We start from the raw sequence: 25,088 nt of genomic DNA, 5'->3' as shown, positions 1-25,088 counted from the left end.
CTCCCGGAAGCTGAGCAAGTTAAAGTTTCAACGCTTCCTTTCCCCGCTTCTTATTCCCGCAGACTGCCAATCCAAGTAGCCAATAGGTGGCCTGACTAGAGCTTCTTTTTACCTGATTGGCTTAGAGCTTTGCAGCCGCCCAGACAAGCTCGCCGGGGATTGGTCAAGCCTTCAGTTTTGAAAATCGTAGGTTTCGCCCGCGCGGTAAGGCCCCATTGCTTCCCAGGAACCGTGAGTCCCGGGGTTCGGAAGCCGAGCATCTGGGTGGGTGGGGGGCTCCGCTAGGGAGGCGGCCGGACTTGGATCAGAGCAGCACTTAGGAGACGCGGTGCAGTCGAGTGAGTGCGCTCGGGCGGCCGGCGGGGGTGGGGCATGGTTACCGATTTGTTAGCCCTCCCGACAACCCCGGACCGTGGGCGCGACCCCCGCCCCCACTTTCGGCCTGGGAATGGACAGGTCACCACGTCCACGAGGCGAGGTGAACAGCCTTGGCCCAGGAGCCTAAGATGCCCTTCCACGTAGGTCACCAGGTTCCGCGAGAATAACCCCGTCCCTTCCCGGTGCCTACCACCTCCGTACCTGGAAGGCGACCTGGTCGCGCAGGAAGCGCACACCGACCGTGTGGTGTGATGGAATTATGCCGGATGGCATTTCTGTACGGTTAACCCTCGCTCAGCACCCCCCCCCACCCCCCGCTCCAGCTGAGCAGCGTTTCAAACTGACCATCTGCAGAGGCCAGTGCTGCCCCTTATCCTGTCACTCCGCAAGCTTTCGCTGTCAGCATTCAGTTCTGCTCAGTCGCTGTGGCCTTCCCCGGGGGGTGCCCAGAGTCAAAACTTGGCGCCGGCCTTCCCGAGGCTGAAATCGAGCAGGCAGCTTAGCTTGTGGTTACGAGCACCGTTTACGCCTAGGCCCCACGTTGACTTTGAGTTAACGTCTCTTTGCCTCAGTTTCCTCATATGCACATGGGTATCCTTGAGGTTGTGGTGAGAATTAAATGTGGCCTGGCCTGGGCATGGAGTAGGACTCGGTAAAGGGGAGCAGCGATTATGGCCATTCTAAACTGGGGTGTGGTAGAGGTTAGGTGCCCAGCTTCCTGCATCCTTAAAAGAACAGGCGTTGCAAAAAACGGCAGTGGAGCCTCCAGTCTGATGGACGGTGTGAGGGAAGTATTGGGAGAGACAGATGAGCTCCCCCGTCTCTTGGTGGGATGTTGGGTGCTTGGGGTTTGTGCACAGGTTCTTACATGGGCCTCAGTCTTGGTACACTGATTGCTCCTTTGTCAGGGTCACCTTTGTCCTAACTTTGGGGACCCCTTTTCAAGCTTTTTTTTGCACTTTTTTTGCACTTTGTGAAAGAAGCTGTCACTCACTTCGCCGTTTTGAACAAATACTTAAAAAAAACACACGACTGCTTTCTGTAGCTCCTCTGCACACCTTTGTTTCGGTTTTGGCTTCCTTAATCAGTTGTCTCTTTCTTGGCCTCAAACTGGGGTCCTGCACTTTGCCAAGGCTGAGCCCTGGGGCAGAGGGGCTGGAGGGAGCCAGAGGAATGGCAGCAGAGAGGCCGTGCCCGTGAGTGGCTGGCTGGCTGCAGAGCTGTCTCTGTCCAAAGCCTCTGCAATCCTGCCCATCGGCCCTGCCGTGATTAGTGCTGCTCTTGGCATCTAGGAGCGGGACGAGTGTGGTGTGCCCTAACCTATGTAGAAGGAGCTTATTTGGTGTCCCTGGGTGTGGGGGTGGGGTGGGGGGAGTACCTATAGGATGCTTATTTCTAGTGTAGAGTTGATAGGTGGATTAATTCATTCAACAAGTATTTCTTTCATGCCAGGTACTGTGCAGCTACAAGCAAGACAGGCAAGGGCTTGCTTCAGGGAGCAAATCTTTAGGGGGCAGAGATAGGCAGTAAGCAAACAGACACACAGTCACCCCAGTGCCGTACAGAGAATTGGAATAGATGAATGGGATCGTGGTGGGTGGTCAGGTCCTCCCTGAGTTGCTGAGATCGAAGTGATGAGGAGCGAGCTGTACAAAATAGGAGGCAGAAGGTTCCAGACAGGGCAGAGCTCGTTCAAGGGACAAAAGTGGTGCGCCCTGGAAATCAGACCCCAGGAAGTCTCCTGAGGCTGCGTCATGGCCTGGTGTTAAGCTCTGTCGGGTGTCAAGCGGTGACTTAGCCCTTCCAGGAGCTTCCATCTTTGGTGGGAGGCTGAACTTCGTGTGGTTCTTGGTTTAGAAGGGGTGGTAGGTGATTGCCATGGCATGAGATATGCAGTCTGATTATGAGTTATGACCTTCACCCATTCACTCGTTCTTTCATTCATTCACCCAGTCGGACTATTAACCGAGACCCTGCTATGGCTGTAATGGAACCCTTCTTCCTTGCCTGAGGCTTGGGTGATGATATTATAACCGGGTCTTAAGGGAGGATACCTGACCTGCATGTTTTTAAGAAATTAAGGGAAAACTCGTTTTGTATTTACCCCTACCCAATATTTATAGATGAGTTTTCTTAAAAATAAGACATTGCTTATCCATTCCCCTCACATTTACTCATCTATTACTAGGGCATGTCAGCTCAAGGGAGAGGATTGTGGGGTCCCCTTGGAGAGGAGCATGTCTCCCCCACTTTCTTACTGACTCCTTTGGAACGCAGAACCCCTTCCGTTCACTGGCCTCTTGAAGAGGCAGTTGGGTTCGATGTTCTTTGGCCTGAGGCCTGGGGTCAGCTTGTATGTAGCTCAGGGTAGTTGTGTGTAAGTCCTTGGTTACCCACAGGGAGGAGGAGGAGAGTCCACAGGAGAGTAAGAGCAGGAGAGTAAGGAAGGCAGTTGGCCATGCCTTGTCATTTTAAGCCTCAGAAAAGGCCATTTGTAAGGAGGATGGTTCATACCAGAATTGGGTGGGAGGTGTGGACTTACGGGGACAGCGTGCTGTGAGTGGGTAGAGGGAAGACGTTTGAAGAGTGTGAGTAGAATTCTTCTCTTATGGATCCTTCTTTTTGCAAAAATGAGGCTAATGGATTGGTACTTGGAACTCTGCATCTCTGGGGAATGGCTATGGACCGGGATGGCCCTGATTCAGGCACTGGGGATTTTGTGGCGATAGGGGATGGGTGCTATGGCTTGGCAGGCTCTTCTCCTGGAGAAGGTTCCAGTCTCCAGCCTCGAGCCCTTGTCCCTCTTATCTCTGCTCTCACCAGACAGAGCCACCATGGGGACAACCCCAGGGCCAATTCACCTGCTGGAGCTGTGTGACCAGAAGCTCATGGAGTTTATCTGCAATGTGGACAATAAGGACTTAGTGTGGCTCGAGGAGATTGAGGAAGAGGCCGAGCGCATGTTCACCAGGTGAGGGCTGGAGGTGTCCGGGGACTCCTGGCTGCTGTGGCCTTGGGGACACAGCAGTCTACTTCCCCACCTGACAGGCAAGCCAGACAGGCTGCTAGGGGTCTCTCCTGAGTGCCCAGTGTGCTAGGGGCCCAACGTAGTATAATGGGAAGAGGAAGGAGAAGTGTTTGGCCTCAGAGGATGGAGCTACACATGGTTGCCTGGCAACCTTGTTCCCCTGCCACGTTTCTGGGAGGAAGTCCCGAGTGCCTGGCAGGGGACATGCACATGGCCTTGGAGAGCTCTCTTGGTGCAGTCTCACCAGCTTGACCTGTCACTGCCAGGAAATGGGTGGGGGCTGGGTTGGGTGGGGGAGGAGGCCAGTGGTTCCCACGCCGCCACGGACATCACACTCCTTGTACCAAACAGAGAATTCAGCAGAGAGCCTGAGCTGATGCCCAAAACGCCTTCTCAGAAGAACCGACAGAAGAAGAAACGGATTTCTTATGTTCAGGATGAAAACAGAGACCCAGTCCGGAAAAGGTTGGAGGGATTGGGGGCTGCCACTAGCCAGGGGAGGGTCAGCTGGCAGGTGGGCTCTGGAGGTTTGGCACTCACCGGGAGAGTTTGATTGCCAGGTGTTAATTGGGAGCAGAGGCCTGCAGGAATGGTGGTGGGTACCATGTGGGCCATGTTGAGGGGCAAAATGTCATGGGGAAACAAAGCGTGACCCAAGACCGTGGAGTCCAGAGCGTGTCTGTGTGTCGCGGGGAGGGGAGGGGATGGTGGTGTTTGATCTGGGCCTTAGAGGATAGGAAGGGTTTCCGAAGGTGGGAGAAGAAAGAAAATGCAATAACCTTTTACTTGGGTGAGAGTGAGCAGAGTTGTGGATTGGGCGTCTGTTGCTCATCCCCCTGTGCTCTGCTTGTTATGATGCCCTTGGAAATGGCTTTGGCCACTGAGGTCAGGAGGTACTGGTTGCACACCCTGGCTTTGCTCCTTAGTAGCTACATGTCCTTTTGTTAAGTTTCCACCTCTCTGAGCCTGATTCCTCAAATCTAAAGTGAAAATGCTCCCTGCCTCTCAGGGCCGTCTTGTGGATTAAGGAACATGAGTAAAGCCTCCAGTAGGGTGCTTGGCACAGTGTGACCTCAGTCAGTGAGAGGTTTTAATCTTTCCAGCCGTTCTGTGAGGACTGGCATTATCCCCAATTTGTAGGTAGGAAGACCGAGGCTCAAAAAGAAGCAGCCCGGGGTCTCATGGCTGGGGGTGGCAGAGCCTGGACTAGTACTCCTGTCTTCTGCCTCCAAGCTGCACTTTATATGCCACCTGAGCTGATGGCTTCTGGGGAGACTGGTGCCTCTACTTGAATTTTGGGGTGCCTGCTCTGCGTGCCTGTCATCTCAGCTTCTGCTCTGCTGCCTTTGGCAGGTTGTCCCGCAGAAAGACTCGGAGCAGCCAGTTGAGCTCCCGGCACCTGCGCAGCAAGGACAAGGCGGAGCAGCTGGCCACAGCGATAGGGGAGAACGGCCCTGTCCTGCGGCGGGTGACGCGTGCTGCAGCCGCAGCTGCAGCAGCCAACATGGCTGCTGCTTTGCCCACCCCAGAGTCTCCCACAGCACTGACCAGGAAGCCCAAGGATAGCGTCGCCCAGTGCCAGCTGGTGCCCATGGTGGAGATCGGCGTCGGCGAGCGCCGCAGTGCCGAGCAGCACCTCAGCCAGCTCACGTCTGCCCGGGCTCCGTCCTCAGCTCCCACTCCAGCCACAGCCCCGGCCTCCCAGACCACCTCGATTTCGGACAAGGAATCAACACCCAAGAAGTCAGGGGCCGGGAGACTGGAGTCTGTCACTGTGAGCTCCCTGCTGGCTACACCCCAGGACCCCAAGGGCCGAGGGGTCGGAGCAGGCCGGTCCGCCTCCAAGCTCAGGATTGCGCAGACCTCCCCAGGCCCACAGGACTCACCTGGCTCTCCAGCCTCCCCGTGGCGGGAGCGGGTGCTGGCTCCCATCCTGCCGGATAATTTCTTGACACCCAAGGGCTCCTGTATGGACCCACACTCAGTGCGGCGCAGCCTGATTGCCCCGTCCTCCCCGGGTCCCCAGGCCTCTCTGTCCCAGGATTCCCTGGCAGCCAAACTGGAGAGCACCGGCTGCAGGTCAAGCAGAAGGATTGCCAAGAAGGCCACCAAAGAGCCGCCCCCCTCCGCCCGCATCATCTGTGAGTCTGGGGGCTCAGCAGTGGTGGGCTGCGGTGCGTGGTCCTTGGTAACCAGCTCGGCTGGAGGGGCTCTGGGGGACCATCGAATCTAGCAAGACGCTGTCTGTATAGCACTTTCTGTGGTGACGTAAATGCTCCATGCCTGCTGTTCTGTACGGTAACCGCTAGCTACTCCCATGGCTATGGAACCCTCGAAGTGTGGCTACTGGGACTGAGGAACTGAATTTTTACTTTTATTACGCTTTATTGAATTTAGATTTAAATAGCCACACTTAGCTCGTGGCTACTATATTGATCAGTGCAGAGAGATCTCGGCCATCCCTCTTGTTTCACAAACAAGGAAACTGAGGTCCAGGGAGGATGACCATGGGGTCCCTGGGCTTAAACCATGCTGAGACTTGAACCTGGCCCATTTGCTGAGGGCCAGTGGGTTCTCCTTTCCTCCTGCACAGGCTCTTTTGGATTCACCATGGTGGTGTGCTGCTCCTGTTAGTGAAACTATTTGGTGTTGGAGATACTGAGGGTAACAGGTGTGAATAGTCATCCCAGCCAGCTCATTCCGGGAGGGACAGATAACCGGGTTTGGGTACCCACTCAGCCATTTACCTGTCCTGTGACCTTGCACAGGTGACAGGAACTTCTTCCTGGGCCTCAGTTCCTCATGTCAGCTGGGGTAGTAACACCATCACCTCAAAGGGTTCTTGTGAGCTTTTCTTTGGCTAACCCACGTAGGGTACTTGGAGCGGTGTTTGCCATGTAGGAAGGGCCCTGTAACGTTAGTTGTTTTTGTCATCATTGGATCCCACCTTCGGGGACCATTGTCCCAGTGGGGCCAGATGCTATGAGCCACAGAGGAGGACAGGCAACTCTAAGAGTCAGGGCTGGTTGCATGGAGGAGGTGAGGTTCCCCCAGGTGGAAGAAATGTGGGGAAAGGTATCCCTGGCAGAGGGAACAGCTTGTAGGAAGCCCGTGAGGCATGAAATGGGGTGTCTGGGGCTCATGGGCCACACAAGGGGCTTGGGTTTATCCTGCTAATGTGGAGGATGTGGTCCCTTGATGGTTGTGGGGAGGTTCCTGGCACTGTGAAAAATGGCCAGGTGGGAAGGAGGCAGGGAGACCAGGTAGGAGGCTGCTACAAGGAAGGGTTCAGCCAGAGGATGGAGGGGCAGTGGTATTGATGGGGAGGACAGGCTAGGTTTTACATTAATGTGTATTAAAATTGTAGTTGACATCTCCTGGTACTTTAAGATTTACTCGTATAAAAGTCAAGGTTATCTCATTTGGTCCTTGCAGCAGCACTGTTAGCCTGTTAGGAGTTCCCCGCTTCACAGAGGAAGAAACTGAGGCTTAAGGAGGTCACTGAGCCTGTAAACTGGGAAGCTGGGGCTAGAGCCCCACGTTTCATCCTTTCTGAGCCAGCAGCCACTTGCAGAGGAGGCCTGGTGGAAAGCCCTGGGGCGGGGTCAGCCAGGCAGGTTTCTTTCCCACCTGGGGAAGGGCTGGGTCCTGGGGCTCAGGCACATGAAATCTCGGGCATGTACAGGCTTGCGGTCTGCCACACTGTCCTTATTTGGGTCCTCAGAAGGGCCGAGACGATTCTGACTCGCCTCGGAGATTTCCTCAGGCCTGACTCTGATCTTGGGAAGGGGTGGGCGAGCTCGGCGCTCCAGAGGGAGGAGGGCGGAGAGACTCTCGGCCCTTTTGTGCTTTTTGGGTCTGATCTCCCAGTCTGCAGCACTGAAGCCATCCTGGTTGTTCCTCCCCTTCAGCCTTCAGATTTGATTTGCATTTCACCTAAGCCTGTCTGACTCGAAGGCCAGGGCTCTCCACCTTGAGGTGGAAGGAAGAGGGTAAGGAGGGAGACAATTCTAGTCTCATCAGGAAAATCTTTAGGTATTAGGAAGCTATGAACTCACGGTGGATAACTGGTTTCCAAAATTCTGTTTTTTACTTTTTAAAAATTTTGGCTCAATTTTTTATTATTGGCAACAAACACTGTTAGTTGTTTTAAGTGACACGCTCACTTTGTTCATTTTTAAGAAAATATCTGCCAAATACCAACCTTAAATAACCACAGCTTGTCATTTGTCCCTTCAATTAAAAACAGTGTGCCATGGGAAAAGCGGCTAGTTTAGCTGGGAACTCACACACAAGTGCTCCTTGCAGAGACTTGGGCATTCTTCATACTTCCTGTTGTATCACACAGACTCTCAGAAAGATATGTACTTTAGTTTAGAATTAATAAAGTGACTAGTTTCTACTCCATCAGAGACATTCTTAAGTAAAACTGGACATTTCTGTCTTATGAATATGGAGAGAATCTATCTGGTGAAGGGGAGGGTCTCTGAGGAGGAAGGGTCTTGCTGTGGACTAGGAGTGGCCTTGCTTCCACCAGAGCCTGATTCTCTGGACCTCTTGGAGTGGTGCCTGGTTGGTTTCCAAGGTCATTTGTTCCTTTGTTTTCCTCTCAGGTCACAGTTACCTGGAGAGGCTCCTGAATATTGAGGTGCCCCAGAAAGTCAGGTGAGTTCAGTTCCAGGGCTTGGGGACCTTCCCAGGGGTGGACAGGGCACAATGGGGCCAGGTTTTCCTGGGTTGCCCCAGGACAGAAGCATTTCCTATGCCCGAGCCTTCCCTTCTCCTAGGGACGCCCATGGGCTACCCACTACTGCTGCCCTGCTCCCTGGCCCAGTCTAACCAGGTAGTGATTGAAATGGGGGTCAGTATCACTTGTCAGCCCTGGCCTGGCCTTGACCCCTCCAAGCCTTGTCACGTGACGTGGGCTCCATAGGTTATCAGATCCAAAGGCCTATGGATGAGCTACTGCAGCTGTGAAGATCGATATTCAAATTGGGGTGGGTAGAATGGGGCCTGGGGGTGCTCCCCACTTCAGGGTTACACCCTAGCACTGTTTGGGGCCAGCACTCCTTGTCCTAGAGGCCACATCCTGCCATCACTAAAACTAGGCCCACACCTTTGTTTTGGAGCAGGGGGTCGGCGCTTGGGATGGGAAGACAGAGCTGCTGGCTTTGCTAGCCCCACAGTGTAGGCCTCAAATGAGACATGGCTCATCCAGGCCCAAGGGATTGAGGCCGAGCTGAGAAAGAGCTCACATCCCAAATCAAGGCCCCGATGGGGGTGAGAGGAAACCAGGTTCAGAAGCTCATAGCTCAGGCAGCAGACACTCCAGGGAGCCACTGGTTCTGGCTGCTGTCCTCCCGTCCTGCCTGGGTGTGGGTTGGGACCCCAGGCCGGGGCATCTGACATGGACCCCTCCTGGAGCTCTACTCCAGGGGTTGGGGGAGGGGCTCCTGGGTGGATCCCACAGTGTCTCCTGCTCTGCTTTCAGCCCCAAGCAGAAGGAGCCCAGCGAGGATGCTGAGTTTGTGGAGGCAGCTGAGCCGGAGGTAAGGTTGGCAGACCAGGGAAGAAAGGGCTTGAGAGCTTTGGGACTTGTGCGCTCCCCTGTGAATCCCAGGTGCAGACCCCTAAAGCCTTGGTTCTTCCCCCAGGTCCCCAAGAACGATGGGAGTACCTTGTGGCCCCACAGTGCCACCAAGATTGCTGTTAGCACACCCGGCCCGCGGCCTGAGGCTAGTGGCCAGGAAACTCCCTCTGAAAGACAACAGGGTGAGTCTTCCTGGCCTGCTACATGCAGATACCCAGATCCATGTGGGCCTTGGTGGCCTCGGCCTGACTTTCCTTGAGGCAGAGGGAAACCCCATTTTCTGGGCTGATAGGCTGACGATAAACGAGACCCAGGGGGGCGGAGATCTCTTCTGAGTCCGTAGGTTTCATCTCCCACCTTTTGTTTGGCTGGAGCTGCTGCAGTGCCGTGGGAGTGGCCATGGCTGGTTGGTGCAGGAAGCAGAGGGAGCTGAGAGGGAAAGGCCTGAATTGGGGCATTAACGTGAATGTGCCAGGTAAAGGCCTTGAGGCCCATTCCAGGAGGCAGCAGGAAGAGATATGTGCTGGGGACTGGACACTTGGCCTCTTGTTTTGTCTCTGCCACTGGCTTACTTCTCACCTTTGTGGGTGTCCTGTCTACAGAGAACGGGAGAGCTGTGGGCTCTGGGCTCTGGCATCCCCAGCCTGCCAGAGGTGCCTCGGGTCTGGCTCACATCTCCCTGGTGGGAAGAGCACTGTAGCTGTGACGTCTTGAACATGGCTTCCCCAGTGACCCTGGCTTAGGGACAACGGCCATGCCAGCCTCATAGCCCCCAGGGGGGCTGCAAGGACACTTTGGAATAAAGAGTGTCAAAGAGTGGCAGGGGAGAGATCAGTGCTTTCTCCTGGCAGTGGAACAAAATGTGCTGCCCCCATGCCCTGAGGTGGACCCTGCAGAGGAGCCCTGCCCTCTTCCCCTTACTCCAGCTCCAGCTGAAAGGACCAGGAGGCGTGGGCTTTTGAAGCCCATTAAGGGGTCTGTCAGAGCTTGCAGCTTCCATAAGCTTCTGCTCCTGCAAGACAGCCCCAGCTCTCTGTTAGAGGTGTTTGGGTCCACCCCGGGACTGTCCTGCTATTCCTGTCACAGAGGCCAGGCATGGGGTAGGGGGTGTATGGGCCGGGGATAGCATGCTGGGCTCCGTCAAGGCCAGTCGGGGCTAAGGCTGACGCTCCTGCCACTGGCCACCCTGGGGTCTGCCAGGAGGAGCGCATTGCCCTTGCTGTGGCTGCTGCCAGTGGACACCTTCCCCGACCCCTCCATGCTGTCCCTGCAGCCTCACTGACATTGCTCTCTTCGCAGAGATCAAGACCGACAAAGCAGACGGCCCCAAGGAGCCGCCCCAAAGTGTTAGGTTTGTATTTGGGAAGGGGAGCGCAGGCCATTATTTCAAGGGGCCCAGAAGGGCATGAACCACACGTGCTCGCTTGGGGCGTTGGGCATGAGGTCAGGGGCGCCCGTTTCCTCTGCAGGGGCGGGGCCTGGTGCTCTGACTTTAATGGAGGAGGTAGCTTCATGCTGTGGGATGGGCCTGGCCCGGGAGTGAGCGACTGGATCCAAGACCCCATCCTTCTGTGTCCTCCTGGTCATGTGACCTGGGACTGGTCACTTCCCTCCCTCTGGTCAGGGAGACCCCACCTCTGCTGTCTAGAGCCCTATGGGCTGGGCCCTGTTTTGTTCATAGAGGCCACCTTTTGTGGGGTGTGGCTGGGGCTCTGGAGGGGGTCCCCAGCATCAGGCCTGTGATGCTGCTGCCACCCGCACGCCCGCAGGAGGAAGCGCAGCTACAAGCAGGCTGTGAGTGAGCTGGACGAGGACTTGCAGCCGGAGGATGAGGAGTTGCAGCCCCCCAGGAGCAAGACCCCGTCCCCTCCCTGTCCAGCCAGCAAGGTGAGTGGGCGTCTGCCCTCCCTCGGTGCCCCTGCCCCGCCCATGAGCCCTGACCCTGGTCCCGTCTGCAGGTGGTACGGCCCCTCCGCACCTTCCTGCACACCGTGCAGAGGAACCAGATGCTCATGACCCCGACCTCAGCCTCCCACAGCAGCGTCATGAAGTCCTTCATTAAGCGCAACACTCCCCTGCGCACGGATCCCAAGGTGAGGGAGCCCGGGCCCCAGGCCGAGCTTTGCTAGAGCCGGGCCGTGTGGCTGGAGGCTCCAGGTCGTCCCCTACGCTGCTGGGAGCAGCATGGGTCTAGGCCAGGGCAGGTGTGATCTGGCACTGGTCAAGGGCCAGCTCAAGCCTCTCCGGCCATGGGGCTGCCTCGATATCTGGGGACTGTCCTGACCTGTTGTGCTCTCTGCTGTGGCCTAGAGGCTTGGCCAGCTCAGGGTGACCCCTGGTCTTGGGCGCTGGGCTGGGAATTGGGGAATTTCCCATCCTGCCCATCCATCCCACACCCCCAGTGGCTTGAGTGGTTAGGGTGAGGGACGCATGGGAATGCTCTCACTTGTTGGGGATGAGGGCTGGGGGAGAGGAGAGGCGGTGGTGGTGCTGCTGGCACAGCCAGGAGGCTGGCTGGCTTCAGGACTTCCCTGGCCTGACAGTAACTCGTGGCTTTTTCCTTGTCTCCTCCACAGTGCAGCTTCGTTGTAAGTAGAGCCTTTTCCTGTCCTTGTAACCTAGCCCCGCCTAGCACTTAGCTGCTGTAGCCCTGTCCTTGTAAACGCACAGCGTCCGTAGAAGCACTAACGTCCTAAGCGGGAGTGTTAGGTGGGAGGTGAAGCAGAGGTGCTGGGGGGCGGGCTGGAGGCGCCTGCGGTTCTGGAGCCAGGACGCCCTGGCCGGTGTGCCTTTGACTCTGCTACCAGGAGGAGGAGTCCTGGAGCCTCCCTGAGGCAGGAGGAAGCAGAGGGGGTGACCTGTGGCTGTCCCCCAGGACCACAACTTGAAGTGTGCCATAGCCGCCTGCCTCCCACCCCCCCAGCACTGGGCATCCCCTCAGAGTCTGAGGCTGCAAAGAGAACAGACAAATCACAGAGCCACTGAGATTTATTGGGTCACACAGCTGAGCTACCGACTTGAGGGGGGGGCAGAGCAATGGGTGGTTGAAGGCCAGTTGCGGGTGACTGTGGAACCATCCGTTAGCAGTGGCCTCTGGAAAGAAGGCCACAGAAGCTGTTCTCTTCTCAGTCACCTCAGAGCTGAGCTGGGCCACCTGCTGTGAGCAAGGAGACACAGAGAGCTGGGACCTGCTGGGCCCACAGTCTTGGCTCCCGGGGGTCTCCCGAGTTGCAAGGCTGCAGCCCCTTCGTTCCTTTAGTTCCCACTGGTGCTTCGAAGGGCCTCTTGCTAGGAGGGCTTCTGCTTCCACCAAGGGCCTGGGGGCCTCAGCAGCACTGCTGTGGGGCTTGGCACGCCAGGGGGCTTCCCAGCGGCTGGACATGTGGGTCCTGAACTTGCCTCTCCTGCCAGGAGGCTGGTCCCCTTTGGGTGGCCAAGGTGACGACTTGCCTTCCCATATACCAGCAGGCGGGCTCTGTGGCCTTATGTGCTTGTTCTTCTGCCAGACCCCTGCTAGGCACCTGGGCCCACAGACTTGTTCCTCCTACAGGGCGCTACTGTGCCCCACCCAGGCTGATCATAAGCCCCTTGCGGGGCTTATGGGGATGACTGAGAAGCTGCCTTTTCCTGCTTTGGGGAGCCCAGGTCCTGCCCAGGCATCTGGTAGGGGTAGGACAGTCCTCACGAGACCAGGGAGACTAGAATAGGGGGCTTGGGGCCTTGGACCATTTTCCTAACCTTTGGGCCTAAGTTTCCTTGGTTACAAAATGAGACTAGATGTCCCTTCATAGAGATTGGATGAACCAAACCCCGAGCACCCAGCATGGGGCTTGGCATGAAGGGAGACTGCTCAGCTGAAGTCCCTGGATGCAGAAGGGACCTCACAAAATTTTTGGTTCCTCCCACCTTCTGCTTTGGCTTTGATGTGGCCTCTGGGGAGCAGGGATAACCCAGCCCACCATCAAGGGTTGGGGCAGAGAGGAAACATGGATTCTGTGACACAAACAGCTCTTCTGTACAATTCATAATACAGGAGCATAAGTTCTCTGACCCACGTTGGGAAATGTTAGCAATCAAGTTTTGGGACAAAAACCCGTTTTGCCAAGCCCTGTTGAAAGCAGGAGTCTGGTCGGCTCTCAGGGCAGGAGGAGAGGGTGGTGTGGTGAGGGAAATAGGATGGAGGTCTGGCCTCCTGTTGGTTTTCTCTGGGTCTGGGCAGTTGAAGAGCAAGAGCTGGCTGAAGGCCACCCACTCCGTGCCCGTGGGGGCCTCCCTAAGGCCAGCGTCGTCCTCCAGGTCCTTCCTGTGCCCAGCTCAGCTTCTATGGCTCAGGGTCGTCTCTCTGCTTCCATTTTCCTCTCCATCTTTAAAAAAAAAACACCCACCCTTTTGTTAAAAAAAAAAAAAAATTATACAGTAAAATTTGTTAAAAATTATATAGTAAACTCTATATTTGTAGATGTTCACTTGAACATTTTTTAGTATTCCATTTTAATTTGTCTTCTGTGATTTTGCTGTCATTTTGCAGGGTTTTTTTTACCAGTTGCTATAGGTATTGCATACTGAACTTTCACAATCACTTTAAAATCGATTATCTATCTTATCGGTTCATTTGGGATTAGAAATCCTAGTGCTCTCTCCACTGTATGCTTTCCTGGTCTTACATATTAGATCTCCACACGTTGAATAACCCTCAGACAGTGTTAGAACTTTGCTTTCAACTGTCAAATGTTTTAAAGAACTCAAGAGGAAAAGAATAGTCTCTTAATATTTACCCAGATATTTATTATTTCTATTGTTCTTCCTTCATTCTTGATGTTTCACGTGTCCCTCTGGTATCGTTTCTCTTTTGTCTGGAGAGTGTCCTTTAACGATTCTTTGAGAACAGGTCCACTGGCAGTAAGCTCTCTAGTTTTCCTTCATTTGTCTTTTCTGGGACTGACTTATTTCGCTTACTGTAGTGCCCTCAAGGTTTATCCCCAGAGGAAAGATGGGAGCCCCAGGCCTCCATCTGGCTGGGGACAGGTGTGTGAGGGTGACCCTGCCCTGAGAAGCAGCCTGCTGCTGCTGCCCACCTGGTGGGGGCTGTGGGCCTGGGGCCAGCCGCGGCCCTGGCCCAGCGCTGGGCTGTCCTCGCTCATGCCCTCGCACCCCCAGGAGAAAGAGCGGCAGCGCCTGGAGAACCTGCGGCGGAAAGAGGAGGCAGAGCAGCTCCGCAGGCAGAAGGCGGAGGAGGAGAAGCGGCGGCGGCTGGAGGAGGTGAAGCTGTAAGTGGCCCGGCCCCTGGTCCCCGGCCTGACCGTGGTGGCCCCCTCTGACCACCCTCTGCCCACAGGAAGCGCGAGGAGCGCCTCCGCAAGGTGCTGCTGGCCCGGGAACGGGTGCAGCAGATGAAGGAGGAGAAGAAGAAGCAGATCGAGCAGAAGTTTGCTCAGCTCGACGAGAAGACTGAGAAGGTACGAGCGTTGGGCTTCGGGGGGCCTGTCCCCTCCTGGGGCCCAAGCAGCTCAGACGTGGGGGCCCAGGAGTTACGAGTGGACCCCTCAGGAAGTTATGGGTTTGTCGCCCTGGCCCCTCCTGTCTGTCACAGGGGCCCCGGAGTTGGTTCTGAGCCAGGCTGAGGGTGGAAGGTCTCTGCTCTGCACCTACCAACAGCCCTTTGCGGGTGTGTGGGCCGATGCCCCCGGGCAGGCCTGGCTTCCAGGCGGCCCTCCCCTGGGCTATGGGTCTGCAGGGGTAGGGGGTGCCTGTCACAGAGTTCTGCGCCCCAGTCTGCAGGGCTGAGTGAGCAGGGCTTCTCCAATGGGCACCTGTGGGTGGGCTCTGCAGGCCAAGGAGGAGCGATTGGCTGAGGAGAAGGCCAAGAAAAAGGCAGCAGCCAAGAAGATGCAGGAGGTGGAGGTGCGCAGGAAGCAGGAGGACGAGGCGCGGAGGCTCAGGTGGCTACAGCAGGTGCGGATGCAGGTGGACTGAGGGCCCTGGGCATCCGGGAAGCGGGGCGGCATGGGCACTGCCTCTGCCCTGAGGACTGCGGGCACACCCCACTTGGTTGGGTTAATTCTGGTGGGTCTGTGACCTCAAGCCCTGAAGAGGTTCAGCGGTAGATGCCTTGGAGACAGAGACGGTGACAGTAACCTGCGTCCCGTTTTCTGTAGAGGTGGCCGTTGAGGGTTAAGCGCATTGTCTCGAGCCATGCTTGCAATCTTCGCTCTGCCCTCTATGAGCTGCGTGACCCTGGATCGGTTACTCAAGGCCAGAGGGCTTCAGTGGTAGGCTCCAGGATGTACCCTTAACTACACCTGCAGCAGCAGCCAAAGAAATGGTCACAAGATGCCTTTTCTGGCTGGTGGTGATGGTGATTCTGTGGCGCCTGGCTTGGGGTCACCGTGGCTCAGCCCCTGACGTTCCCTGATGCGACAGGAGCCTGGGCTCCCAGGAGGGAGCAGCCGTCCAGCCCGCCTCCCCGCCCTCCCTCCCGGACCTCTCTCACATCTCTCCAGCCCAGCGCAGGCCTGGCCTGAGCCCCTGGGCTTGCTCTCCATTCACAGGAGGAGGAAGAGCGGCGGCACCAAGAGCTGCTGCAGAAGAAGAAGGAGGAGGAGGAGCAGGAGAGGCTGCAGAAGGCGGCTGAGGCCAAGAGGCTGGCGGAGCAGCGCGAGCAGGAGCGGCAGCTGGCGGAGCAGCGCGAGCAGGAGCGGAAGAGGGAGCAGGAGCGGAAGAGGGAGCAGGAGCGGCTCCAGGCTGAGAGGTGAGGGAGCCCCTCGGGCCAGGCTGGTGGCACCGCCCCACGGGCCAAGGCAGCACCCTGCAGTCACACCAGCTGCCACCTGTGTGTGTGTGGCCGTCCCCTCAGAACAGCCCCCATCTTCACTTGGGGGTTTGCAAAAGAGGGACAGGCTTCTTTTGGCTCCAAACTCAGAGGCTCACAGCAGGCAGAGCACCTGAATGTCATGCGTTGGCTCTGGAGCTTGCAGGGGTCATAGGCAGGGTCACTTGGGACTTGCCCTTGGTTCTGCCTTCAGCTGGATGTGCTGATGCCTTTGGTTCATTTTGTCCTCAGCTGACATGGAAGTAGAGGGGATGGGATGAGCCAGTATTTCTAGCAGGACCCCCATGGGCATTTGGGCAGCTTCTTGTGGTGTGTTGCAGGACCTTCAGCATGCTTGGCCCCTGCCCAATAAATGTGCCTCCCCTGTGTGATGAGAACTCAGGGTCCCCCCGCTCCCCGACCATGTCCCGATTACCCATCCTGGGCACCATGGCAGATGAGCCCTGAGGTCTTCCAGCTCTCAGAGACAGAGGTGTCTCAGAAGCAGGGAAGAATCCCACATTTAGTTCTACAAGCCTTTAAACGGGACCTCCCCTGGCATCCCTGGGGATGCCAGGGAGGACAAGCCACCGTCCCAGTTGGCCAGGCTAGATGGGATCTGTGCCTGTGAGCGTAGACAAACCTGCTTGTTTATTGCCATGTACACACAGAGAACCGTGCCCACGTGTGTGTACATGGCGGGTGTACCCCAAGCTCGGGCCTAGCAACTGCGTCTTTCCTGCCTCCATCTGCCTCCTCAGAAACAACAGGCAACACTTTTCCCGTGTCCGGCTTTGGGTGGCTGCAGGCCCAATGGAGAAGTGGGGAGTCACGGCCAGAGGACTGGACTGCATTGGGGCCCTCGCCCTGTGCTGATTGATTGACACAAAGGTGTCTCTGGTCCTATGGCAGAGTCAGCGACAGGAATCTGGGAAGGGGACAAAGGGCGGGTGGGTGAGCAGCAGCTGATGTGGCTTAGAATTGCATGTGGGCTGGGCAATGCCAGGGTCTTCGAGGGGCGATGGTGTGATAATGGGCATAGTGCTTGGCAGCTTTGGTGGGTACCGAGCTACACACGTTTCATCGTTTAATTGTCGCTTGATGGCCCTTGTGGCCTAGGAACCAGCAGCCCTACGTCCTGGAGGGGGAAACAGGTGCAGAGAGGTTAAAGGACTTGTTTGAGTCACAAGCTAGTAGGTGGAGGTGGCTCCAAAGCCCACGAACAGCCCAGCCCTGCTTCCTGCCAGGCTTGGAGCCCAGTGTGTACCCTGTGAGTCAGGCCGGGTTATCCCATCTGACTCTCGTGACTGGAGGAAAGGTGTTATGAACCCCACTGTACAGCAGATGGCACTGAGGCTGAGACCTCGGTGTGTGGAAGCGCGGGCGCCAGATGTGATGGACTCCAAAGCTGAGCGCTGCCTGCACCCTCAGTGTGCACTTGACTGGCCCTGTGGGTGCAGGCACGGCTGTTGGCTCTTAGCTGGTGTGCCCAGTCTGCCGCTGCGTCCTCTCCAGCGAGTACCGATGGGCCTGCCTTCCGTGTCAGGGATGGAAACAGGGCCAGGGCTGTCCTGCCCTGACAGGCTCTCGCTTGATCCTCAGGGAGCTGCAGGAGAGGGAGAAAGCCCTGCGGCTCCAGAAGGAGAAGCTGCAGAGGGAACTGGAGGAGAAGAAGAAAAAGGTACACGGGAGCCGGGCACGTGGGGCTCGCCTGGCATCAGCGCTGAGCTGTCGGCGCTGAGTTGTGGGCTGGGGAGGCCTGAGCAGTGGCTTCTGGGGCAGGAGCTGCCTTGGCTGCCTGGCCTCGTGGGGTTGGCACGTGGGCAGGGGAAGTACATACACCCAGTGTCTAACACGTGGCCGGCTGCTGGTCCCAGGAAGAGCAGCAGCGCCTGGCTGAGCAGCAGCAGCTGCAGGAGGAAAAGAAGAAAGCCAAGGAGGCTGCAGCGGCCAGCAAAGCCCTGAACGTGACCGTGGACGTGCAGGTGAGGCTGGGGCGCTGGAGCAGAGGGGGCCCCAGCTCTGACGATTCTCTTTCTAGCAGCTGGAGGCCCAGATAATTTATTAGAACCGTAAGACAGAAAGGATGCAGTTGGCCCAGTAGTTTTTCCTATTTTTGATAACATAGATTCTTTCTTATCTAAAAATGGAATTTGTTGTTAAAAAAAAAAAGAAACGAAACTTTATAAAAGTATGAAGTAAAAGAAAGGGACCCTCAGATGAAAACTCTACGTCTGATGTATATCTTTGTATATTTTTACACATGTAACCATTGTGTACACCTAGACACAGGCATACACAGAGTTTTGAATGAACAGAGTATACAGACTGCCCTAGTCTGTTCAGGCTGCTTTAACAAACTACCGTAGACCGGCTGGCTTCAACAACAAGTATTTATTTGAGCCTGGGAAGTCCGAGGTCAAGGCGCCAGCAGATTCTGTGTCTATTAGGAGTCTTCTTCCTTGGTTCACGGATGGCTGGGCCTCGCTGTGTCCTTACATGGTGGCAGGGGAGCGGGAGCTTTTTGGGGTCTCTTTTCTCAGGGCACTTATCCCATTCATGACCTAATCACCTCCCAAAGGCGCCACCCCCCACTGGATGACTCCACATTTGGGAAGGGGGACACAAACACTTACTCCATGATAGATACAATTTGGCAGCTTGATTTTTTTTTTTTTCCCTCCCCTTTTTTGCTCTCGTTTAGTATATTGTGGACATTTGTCTATTTCAACACTTATAAACCTCTTGTTTTTGACGGCTGTTTACTAGTCAGTTGCCAGAATTTCTTTAACCAGTGCCTATGGACGAGCATTTAGGCTACTAAAGTTTAATGTCTTACAAACAAAATGTACTGTGAGGAAGGGTTTAGAGTGCAGCATAGGAAAGGTGGACGTTAGTTGAACGTTCACCTATACAGATGTTTAAATGACAGTGGAGTCTCGGGAGCTGTTCACGGCAGACACACTGATCTGGAAGTACATTTGCAACTTCACTTTAACATGAAAAAGAAAGATACAGAGCTGTGTATGTGGTGTGCCATTTTTAAATTAAAAAGCGACCCTGAGCCTTTTGAGTGAGATGAGGCAGTGGCCAGAGCCCCAGCACTCGTGGGTGGCAGGAGGCACAGGAGTCGGGCGCGGTGGAGGCTGACGGCCTCGTCTGTCTTTTCCAGTCTCCAGCTTGTACCTCATATCAGATGACTCCACAAGGGCACAGGGCGCCCCCCAGGATTAACCCGGATAACTATGGGATGGATCTGAATAGCGATGACTCCACGGACGATGAGGCCCATCCCCGGAAGCCGATCCCTTCCTGGGCCAGAGGTGAGCAGGGCCGGGGGCTCTCTGGAGACGTGGGACCTCACGTGTGATTTCTGGGGCTCTGGAGGGGGTGGCTCGGCAGATGCAGGTGTCGGCAGGCTGTTGTGCCCGTGAGTTGGCAGCTTGACACAATGGCCTGATGGGCCTGCATCAGGCCTTGGGATGTGCCCAGGGAAGGATGGCCAGTGGGCCCATCCATCTTTGGACCACATCTGTGATGTGGGGCACCTTTGTTCTCCACAAATGTATTCAGTTGCAGCTGGCTCTGGGCACCGGGGTGCTGGGTGTTCTGATGCGGGTGCTATGCCCCTCCATGGAGCCTGCCCAGCAGGCCCGGTGACACTTGGACCCAAATAAGCAGCCTGGGGCAGGAATAGAGCTGAGGGTAGTAGTGGGGTTTAGGCAGTGCACGAAGAGCTCAGGCTGGGGATTCCAGCCAGCTGGGGTGGCGGCAGGGCACGTGAGCAGGATTTGACCCTGGAGTTTATAGAGCCCAACTCTGGGCCCCAGCATTGAAACAGGAGTGTGGCTGAGCGTGACTGTGTGGCCTGAGGCCTAGGTGAGCGCCTGCCAGCACTATAGTGGGGCTGTGCACACAGTGGGTGCTTTATAGTTCGTAGGGCTGGGGGTCAGTGGGGAGCAGTCTCACTCCCCTGGGGTCAGCACTCTATAGAAGGCAACTTGCTCTTGTGAGTGTCACCTCATTTGAACCCACAGTGACCAGAATCTGATTTAGTCTCCTTAACTACCAGCATCAAGTCATTTGGGAGGTGGTAGCATGCAGGAGTCAGTGTGGCCAGGGAGCTAGATGACCAGCAAAGCCACCTAATCATAGTTGACCTTCACCAGCTTACTTAAGCTCCCGGTTTCCTCATCTGTGAAATGGGCGTGCTAAGAAGGGTTACTGAGGATGAAGTGAGTTGATTACAGTTGATTACAGAAGGCAGAGCAAGCTGGGCACACGTTCCAACTTCTGATCCTCCCGTGTCCCCCGGGCTGTGTGCCACCCACAGCCTCAGTCTGCACCCTCCACCTCGGGCCCTCTGGGCTGATGAGATGAATAGCCGACCCAGGCAGTCGAGGATGGCGTTATATGGTTAAGTTCTGGAGCTAGACCTGTCTCCAAACCTCAGCTCTGCCAGTTACTAGCTGTGTGCCTTGGGCAAATCTTGCCATTATAAAATGAGGGGATAAAAGGCCGGCCTCCCAGGTGGATGTGGGGATAATTAGGTCATGCAGTGAGGGCCGAGCCAAGTGCCTGGCCCCTGGGAGCTCCTGAGGACCCATGTTAGGCTAAGAGGATGGCAGTGGGAACAAGTGATGAGAACATTACCAGTGTCTGGTGATGGGGCGGTGTTCGGACTGAGTCTGAGTTGTTCCAAGATTTGTGCCTGAGAAGCTGCCATCCCAAAGAACACACCAGCTGGCTGAGTGCGAGGCAGGTTTATTGAGGCTTACTGACTGGGGAGTGTCTCCGGTGGCGGCCAGCCGGAGGGTTAGTGATCCGTCCGCAGGCAGAGAAGAAGCAAGGCTATATAGGTCCAGCAAACGAAGAGCGTTCCGTGGGAGAAAGCATCTGGCAGGCCCTGCAGGCCTGCTGTCATGTACACAGCAGCCCAGGCAGCTGGGAGACCTTGACTGCCGGCCAGCCCATCTGCCTGTGGGCTGGCTCCCTACAGGCGGAGGATGGGGGTTCAGAGGAGCTGATACGGCAGGATGTGGGGCATGCTGGCATGGAGAGGGTGGCAAGGGCTCTCTAGGTGGGGCAGGGCCAAGAGGAGGCTCGTGGGGCAGTGACGCGGCCCTCTGTGTCCTGCAGGCACCCAGCTCAGCCAGGCCATCATCCATCAGTACTACCACCCCCCGAACGTCCCCGAGCTCTTTGGAACCATTCTCCAGCTGGACTTGGAGGACATCTTCAAGAAGAGCAAGCCCCGCTACCACAAGCGCACCAGCTCTGCCGTCTGGAACTCGCCGCCCCTACAGGGCAGCAGGGTTGCCGGCAGCCTGGCCTACAGCCTGAAGAAGTACTGAGGCAGGCCCACGGGCCTTGTTGGCAGTCTCAGCCCGTCTCTCTGTGTGCTTGTCTGTCCACCTCTCTGCTGATCTGGTGCCCTCCTGCCTGGTATTCTGTCACTGAGGGTTTGGTTACGTGTATATAAACGTTTTCTGTATGCTGCAGATGGAAAGTGGCCCAGGCCTGTTTGGAGGCTGCGCTTGGTGGGTGTTTGGGGAAGTGCCAGGCCCAGCGTCGCTTGGCCCACAGGCAGCACTCTGTAAATAGATGGGTATAATTCAGCTGAATTTTAGCCACTGTTGTTTGAGAGCTAGATTAATAAAGTCTATTCCTTCAAGCCTGCTGTGGGTATCGTGAAGACTGGGGGCCTCAGCAGAAAGCCCTGGACCCTGGCCCGGTAGCTGTGTGTCTCGAGCTACCGGATGGCCTGGAGGAGCGAGGCACCCTGTTCCTTCTCCAGGGGTGTGCTTCAGGGTCATCAGGGTCCCACCCCAGAGAGGCTGATGCAGTGGGTGATCTGATGGCATCCTGGGCAACTCTGAGAAACACGTCAGCTGCTCTCGAGGGGGCAGGTGAAGATAATTCCTGATTTTTCTGAGGAGCTCCCTGTTTGTAAAGGAGGCCTTGTTCAATGGGGCAGACCGGGGGTTGAGGTCAGGTGAACTGGGGTTTTGACCACGCTCCACCACTTAAGACAGTCCCTCAGCACCTCCATGCCCCCAGGCTCTATTCTTGTTGTACAGATGGTCACCAGAGGCAAGCACATGGATATACTGCTAAAGCAGAAGTAAAAAGGGGATGATTAGAAAAGCCATGTCTCTTGAAGCGCCCATGGGACCAGTGCTCGCAAGCAGTTGAGATGTTTCTCCAACAGAACCAGGCAGCTGCTAATTAAATGCTTAGTGCCAGTGGGAGATGGCCCTGGGTCCTGCCTGATAGCTGCCAGCTGTGTTGTCATGTGTGACAGCCACCAGCTTCTTAATCTGCTGCCCCAGCCCCTGGACGGGTCGGTGGGCCAAATCAAGCCACAGCCAGTTTCTGTAAAGTTTTACTGGAACCTACGTGGTAGAAACAAATGTCTGTCGTCTCCAGCGGCTCTGCTGAACGCACAGTTAAATAGTTGCAACAGAGGCCTTATGACCCGCAAGCTGAAAAAATTTCCTATGACGCTTTACAGGAAAACTTTGCTGACTCTTGCTTTAGGACAAAGTAAAGGCTAAATTCAAGAGTGCTTTTAAAAAAATGAGGAAATAGTCAACACACGGAGTAGGCTGAAATCTAGAGGATTCCATCCATGCAAAGAAAAACTTTACGGTTTATTCAAATATGGTGCACAATTCAAAATTGTTCCATATGTGCTCTGACTAGAAACTTGTGTGAAGTCAACTGGGGAGTGTGTGTTTGCCTAAAGTCACAATGTCAAAATCCTACTTGTAAGCATGTTTATATAGTGTGTTTGAGAAAAAGTTGCTACTCGGCAAAAAGGTGGCTCAGTCGCTCTGCATCTTCACCCGCACTTGGTATTGTCAGTATTTCTGATTTTCACCATTCTAACAAACACGTAGCGAAGTCTCATCATGGTTTTAAGTTACGTTTCCCTGATGGCCGATGGTGGTGAACATCTTCTCATGTGCTTATTTGTCATCTGTGTATCTGTGATGAAATGTCTGTTCAAATCTTTTGTACACTTTTTATGTTTGTTTTTTACTTTTCTTTTTGCCATTTTTTAATTTTTTTAAATTCTTTATGTTCCTTTTTAAATTGGGTCGTTTTCTTACTGTTGAGTTTAGAATCTTTATGTATTACAGATACAATCTGTTATGTGCTTTGCAATATTTTCTACTCTGTGCTTGACTCTTCATTGTTTTTTCATAGAATAACAATTTTCATTTTCGTTTATTTACTTTTTTCTTTTCTTTTATGGATTGTGCTTTTTGGTGTCATGTCTAAGAAATCTTTGTCTAGCCTCAGTTCTTGAAGATTTTCTCCTATATTTTTTTCTAAATGTTTAATAGTTTAACATATTACGTTTAGATTTACGATCTATTTTGAGTTCATTTTTTTAAAAATGTGAGGTTTATGTTTTTTAAAAATGTGAGGCAGTCATATGGTTGGATGTCCAGTTGTTCCAGGACCATTTGTTGAAAGGACTATTCTTTTTCCACTGAATTTCTTTTGTATCTTTGTCAAGAATCAGTTAGCCATATGGGTTTTTTCTAGACTTGGTATTCTCTTTCATTGATATGAGTCCCTCCTTTTACCAATACTGCATGTCACGATTATTGTAGCTTTTGTAAAAATCTTAAAAATCTGATAGTGTGATTTCTACTACTTTATTCTTTTCAAAATTATTTTGGCTTTTCTATCAGTTTTGCCTTTCTGTGTAAATTTCAGAATCAGCTTACTACAAAAACCCTGCTGGGATTTTGATTGGAATTGCATTAAATCTATAGATAAGTTTGGGGAGAATTCACATATTGATGATGGTGAATCTACTAAACCATGAACTTGACATGTCTCTCCATTTATTTACATCTTTGGTTTCTTTCATCAGCATTGTGTAGTTTCGGCATACAGGTCCTGTACAAGTTTCGTTAGATTTGGAGTGAAGTATTTACTTCCTTGGTATTGTATACGGTATTGTTTTTCTAATTTTGGTTTCTACTTGTTCTTTGCTGGTATTTGGAAATATAGTTGATTTTTGTGTGTTGACCTTGTATCTTGTGATGCAACGAAAGCAGTACTTAGAGGGAAAGTTATAGCACTAGATGCTGTATTAGAAAAGGATCTCAAATCAGTGACCCCAGCTTCTACTTTAAGAAACTGAAAAAAGAAAAGCAAATAAAAGTGTAAACAGAAGAAGGGAAATAACAAAGGCAGAGCAAGAGAAAAATAATAGAAAGAGAAAAATAATAGAGAAAGTTTAATTAAACCAAAAGCTGGTTCTTTGAGAAGTTCAAAACAATTCGTATACCTCTACCTAGACAGATCAGGAGAAAAAGAAAATGACCAATGTCAAGAATGAGAGGTAACACCACTATAGATTCCACAAGTTTAATATAACAAAAAGAATATTATGAACAACTTATCGCCATAAATTTGACAATTTAGATGGAGCACAAATTTCTTGGACGATACAAAATATCTTAGTTCATTTAGGAAAAACTAGAAAACATAAAAAGCTTTATTTATGAAAGAAATTGCATTTGTAGTTTAAAATCTCACAAAGTACTGTAAGCCTAGATCACTTTGGTGGTAAATGTTACCACATAGTCAAAGAAGAAATAATATCAATTCTACACAACTCCCAGCAAATTAAAAAGGAAAGAATACTTTCCTACGCCATCTATGAGGCCAACCTTGTTCTGATCCCCAAACCAGACGAAGATATTGCAAGAAAGGAAAACGACAGTTCTTTCTCGTGAACATCAACACAAAAATTCTTGACGAAAGTTTTAGTAAATCATCCAACAAATGATCCTATATAAAACAGGATCAACTCAAATCATCTTAATCAAATAGGGTTTATACTAATAATGTAAAGTAGATATAACATTTGGAAGTCAATTAATGTAATTCGTATTACTACAGGAGAACCACGTGGTTAAATTAATAGATGCCGAAAGTGCATCTGACAGTTCAAGAGTAATTCAAGATAAAACCTCTAAGCAAGTTAGCATTTAAGGGAATTTCCTTGGCTTGATAATGTACACCTACAAAAAAAAAAATACCCCAGCAAATATGGTGAATGGATGTATTTGTCCCACTAACAGGTCCAATGCAAAAATGTCCATTGTCGTTGCTTCTGAACCTTTTCCAGGAGGTTGTAGCCACTGCAGTAGGGCAGAAAGAAAAACGGCACTGGAAAGGAAGACTTAAAACCATTCAGAGATGACTTGTAGAAAAATCTGATAGTGCCTACCAAAGGGTTAATAGGTGAGTTTAGC

General features: G+C 53.5%; 1 protein-coding gene across 1 annotated transcript; it reads left to right on the top strand.

Moving 5' to 3' along the window:
- The first annotated feature begins 173 nt into the window (after positions 1–173).
- INCENP (inner centromere protein) lies at positions 174–23,851 on the top strand. Its single transcript, XM_081063372.1, has 18 exons — positions 174–338; positions 3,202–3,349; positions 3,758–3,871; positions 4,760–5,547; positions 8,020–8,071; positions 8,898–8,955; positions 9,061–9,178; positions 10,296–10,347; positions 10,766–10,883; positions 10,955–11,089; positions 14,154–14,263; positions 14,332–14,452; positions 14,826–14,948; positions 15,545–15,744; positions 17,407–17,485; positions 17,682–17,789; positions 18,977–19,127; positions 20,944–23,851. Exons 2-18 carry the CDS (start codon positions 3,213–3,215, stop codon positions 21,156–21,158), a joined length of 2,679 nt encoding a protein of 892 aa, XP_080919498.1. The 5' UTR covers positions 174–338; positions 3,202–3,212; the 3' UTR covers positions 21,159–23,851.
- The last annotated feature ends 1,237 nt before the right edge of the window (positions 23,852–25,088 follow it).

The sequence above is a fragment of the Rhinolophus hipposideros genome, assembly GCF_964194185.1.
Source record: "Rhinolophus hipposideros genome assembly, chromosome: 10".
Taxonomy (NCBI): Eukaryota; Metazoa; Chordata; class Mammalia; order Chiroptera; family Rhinolophidae; genus Rhinolophus; species Rhinolophus hipposideros.
This window is presented reverse-complemented; position numbering and strand designations above follow the sequence as displayed.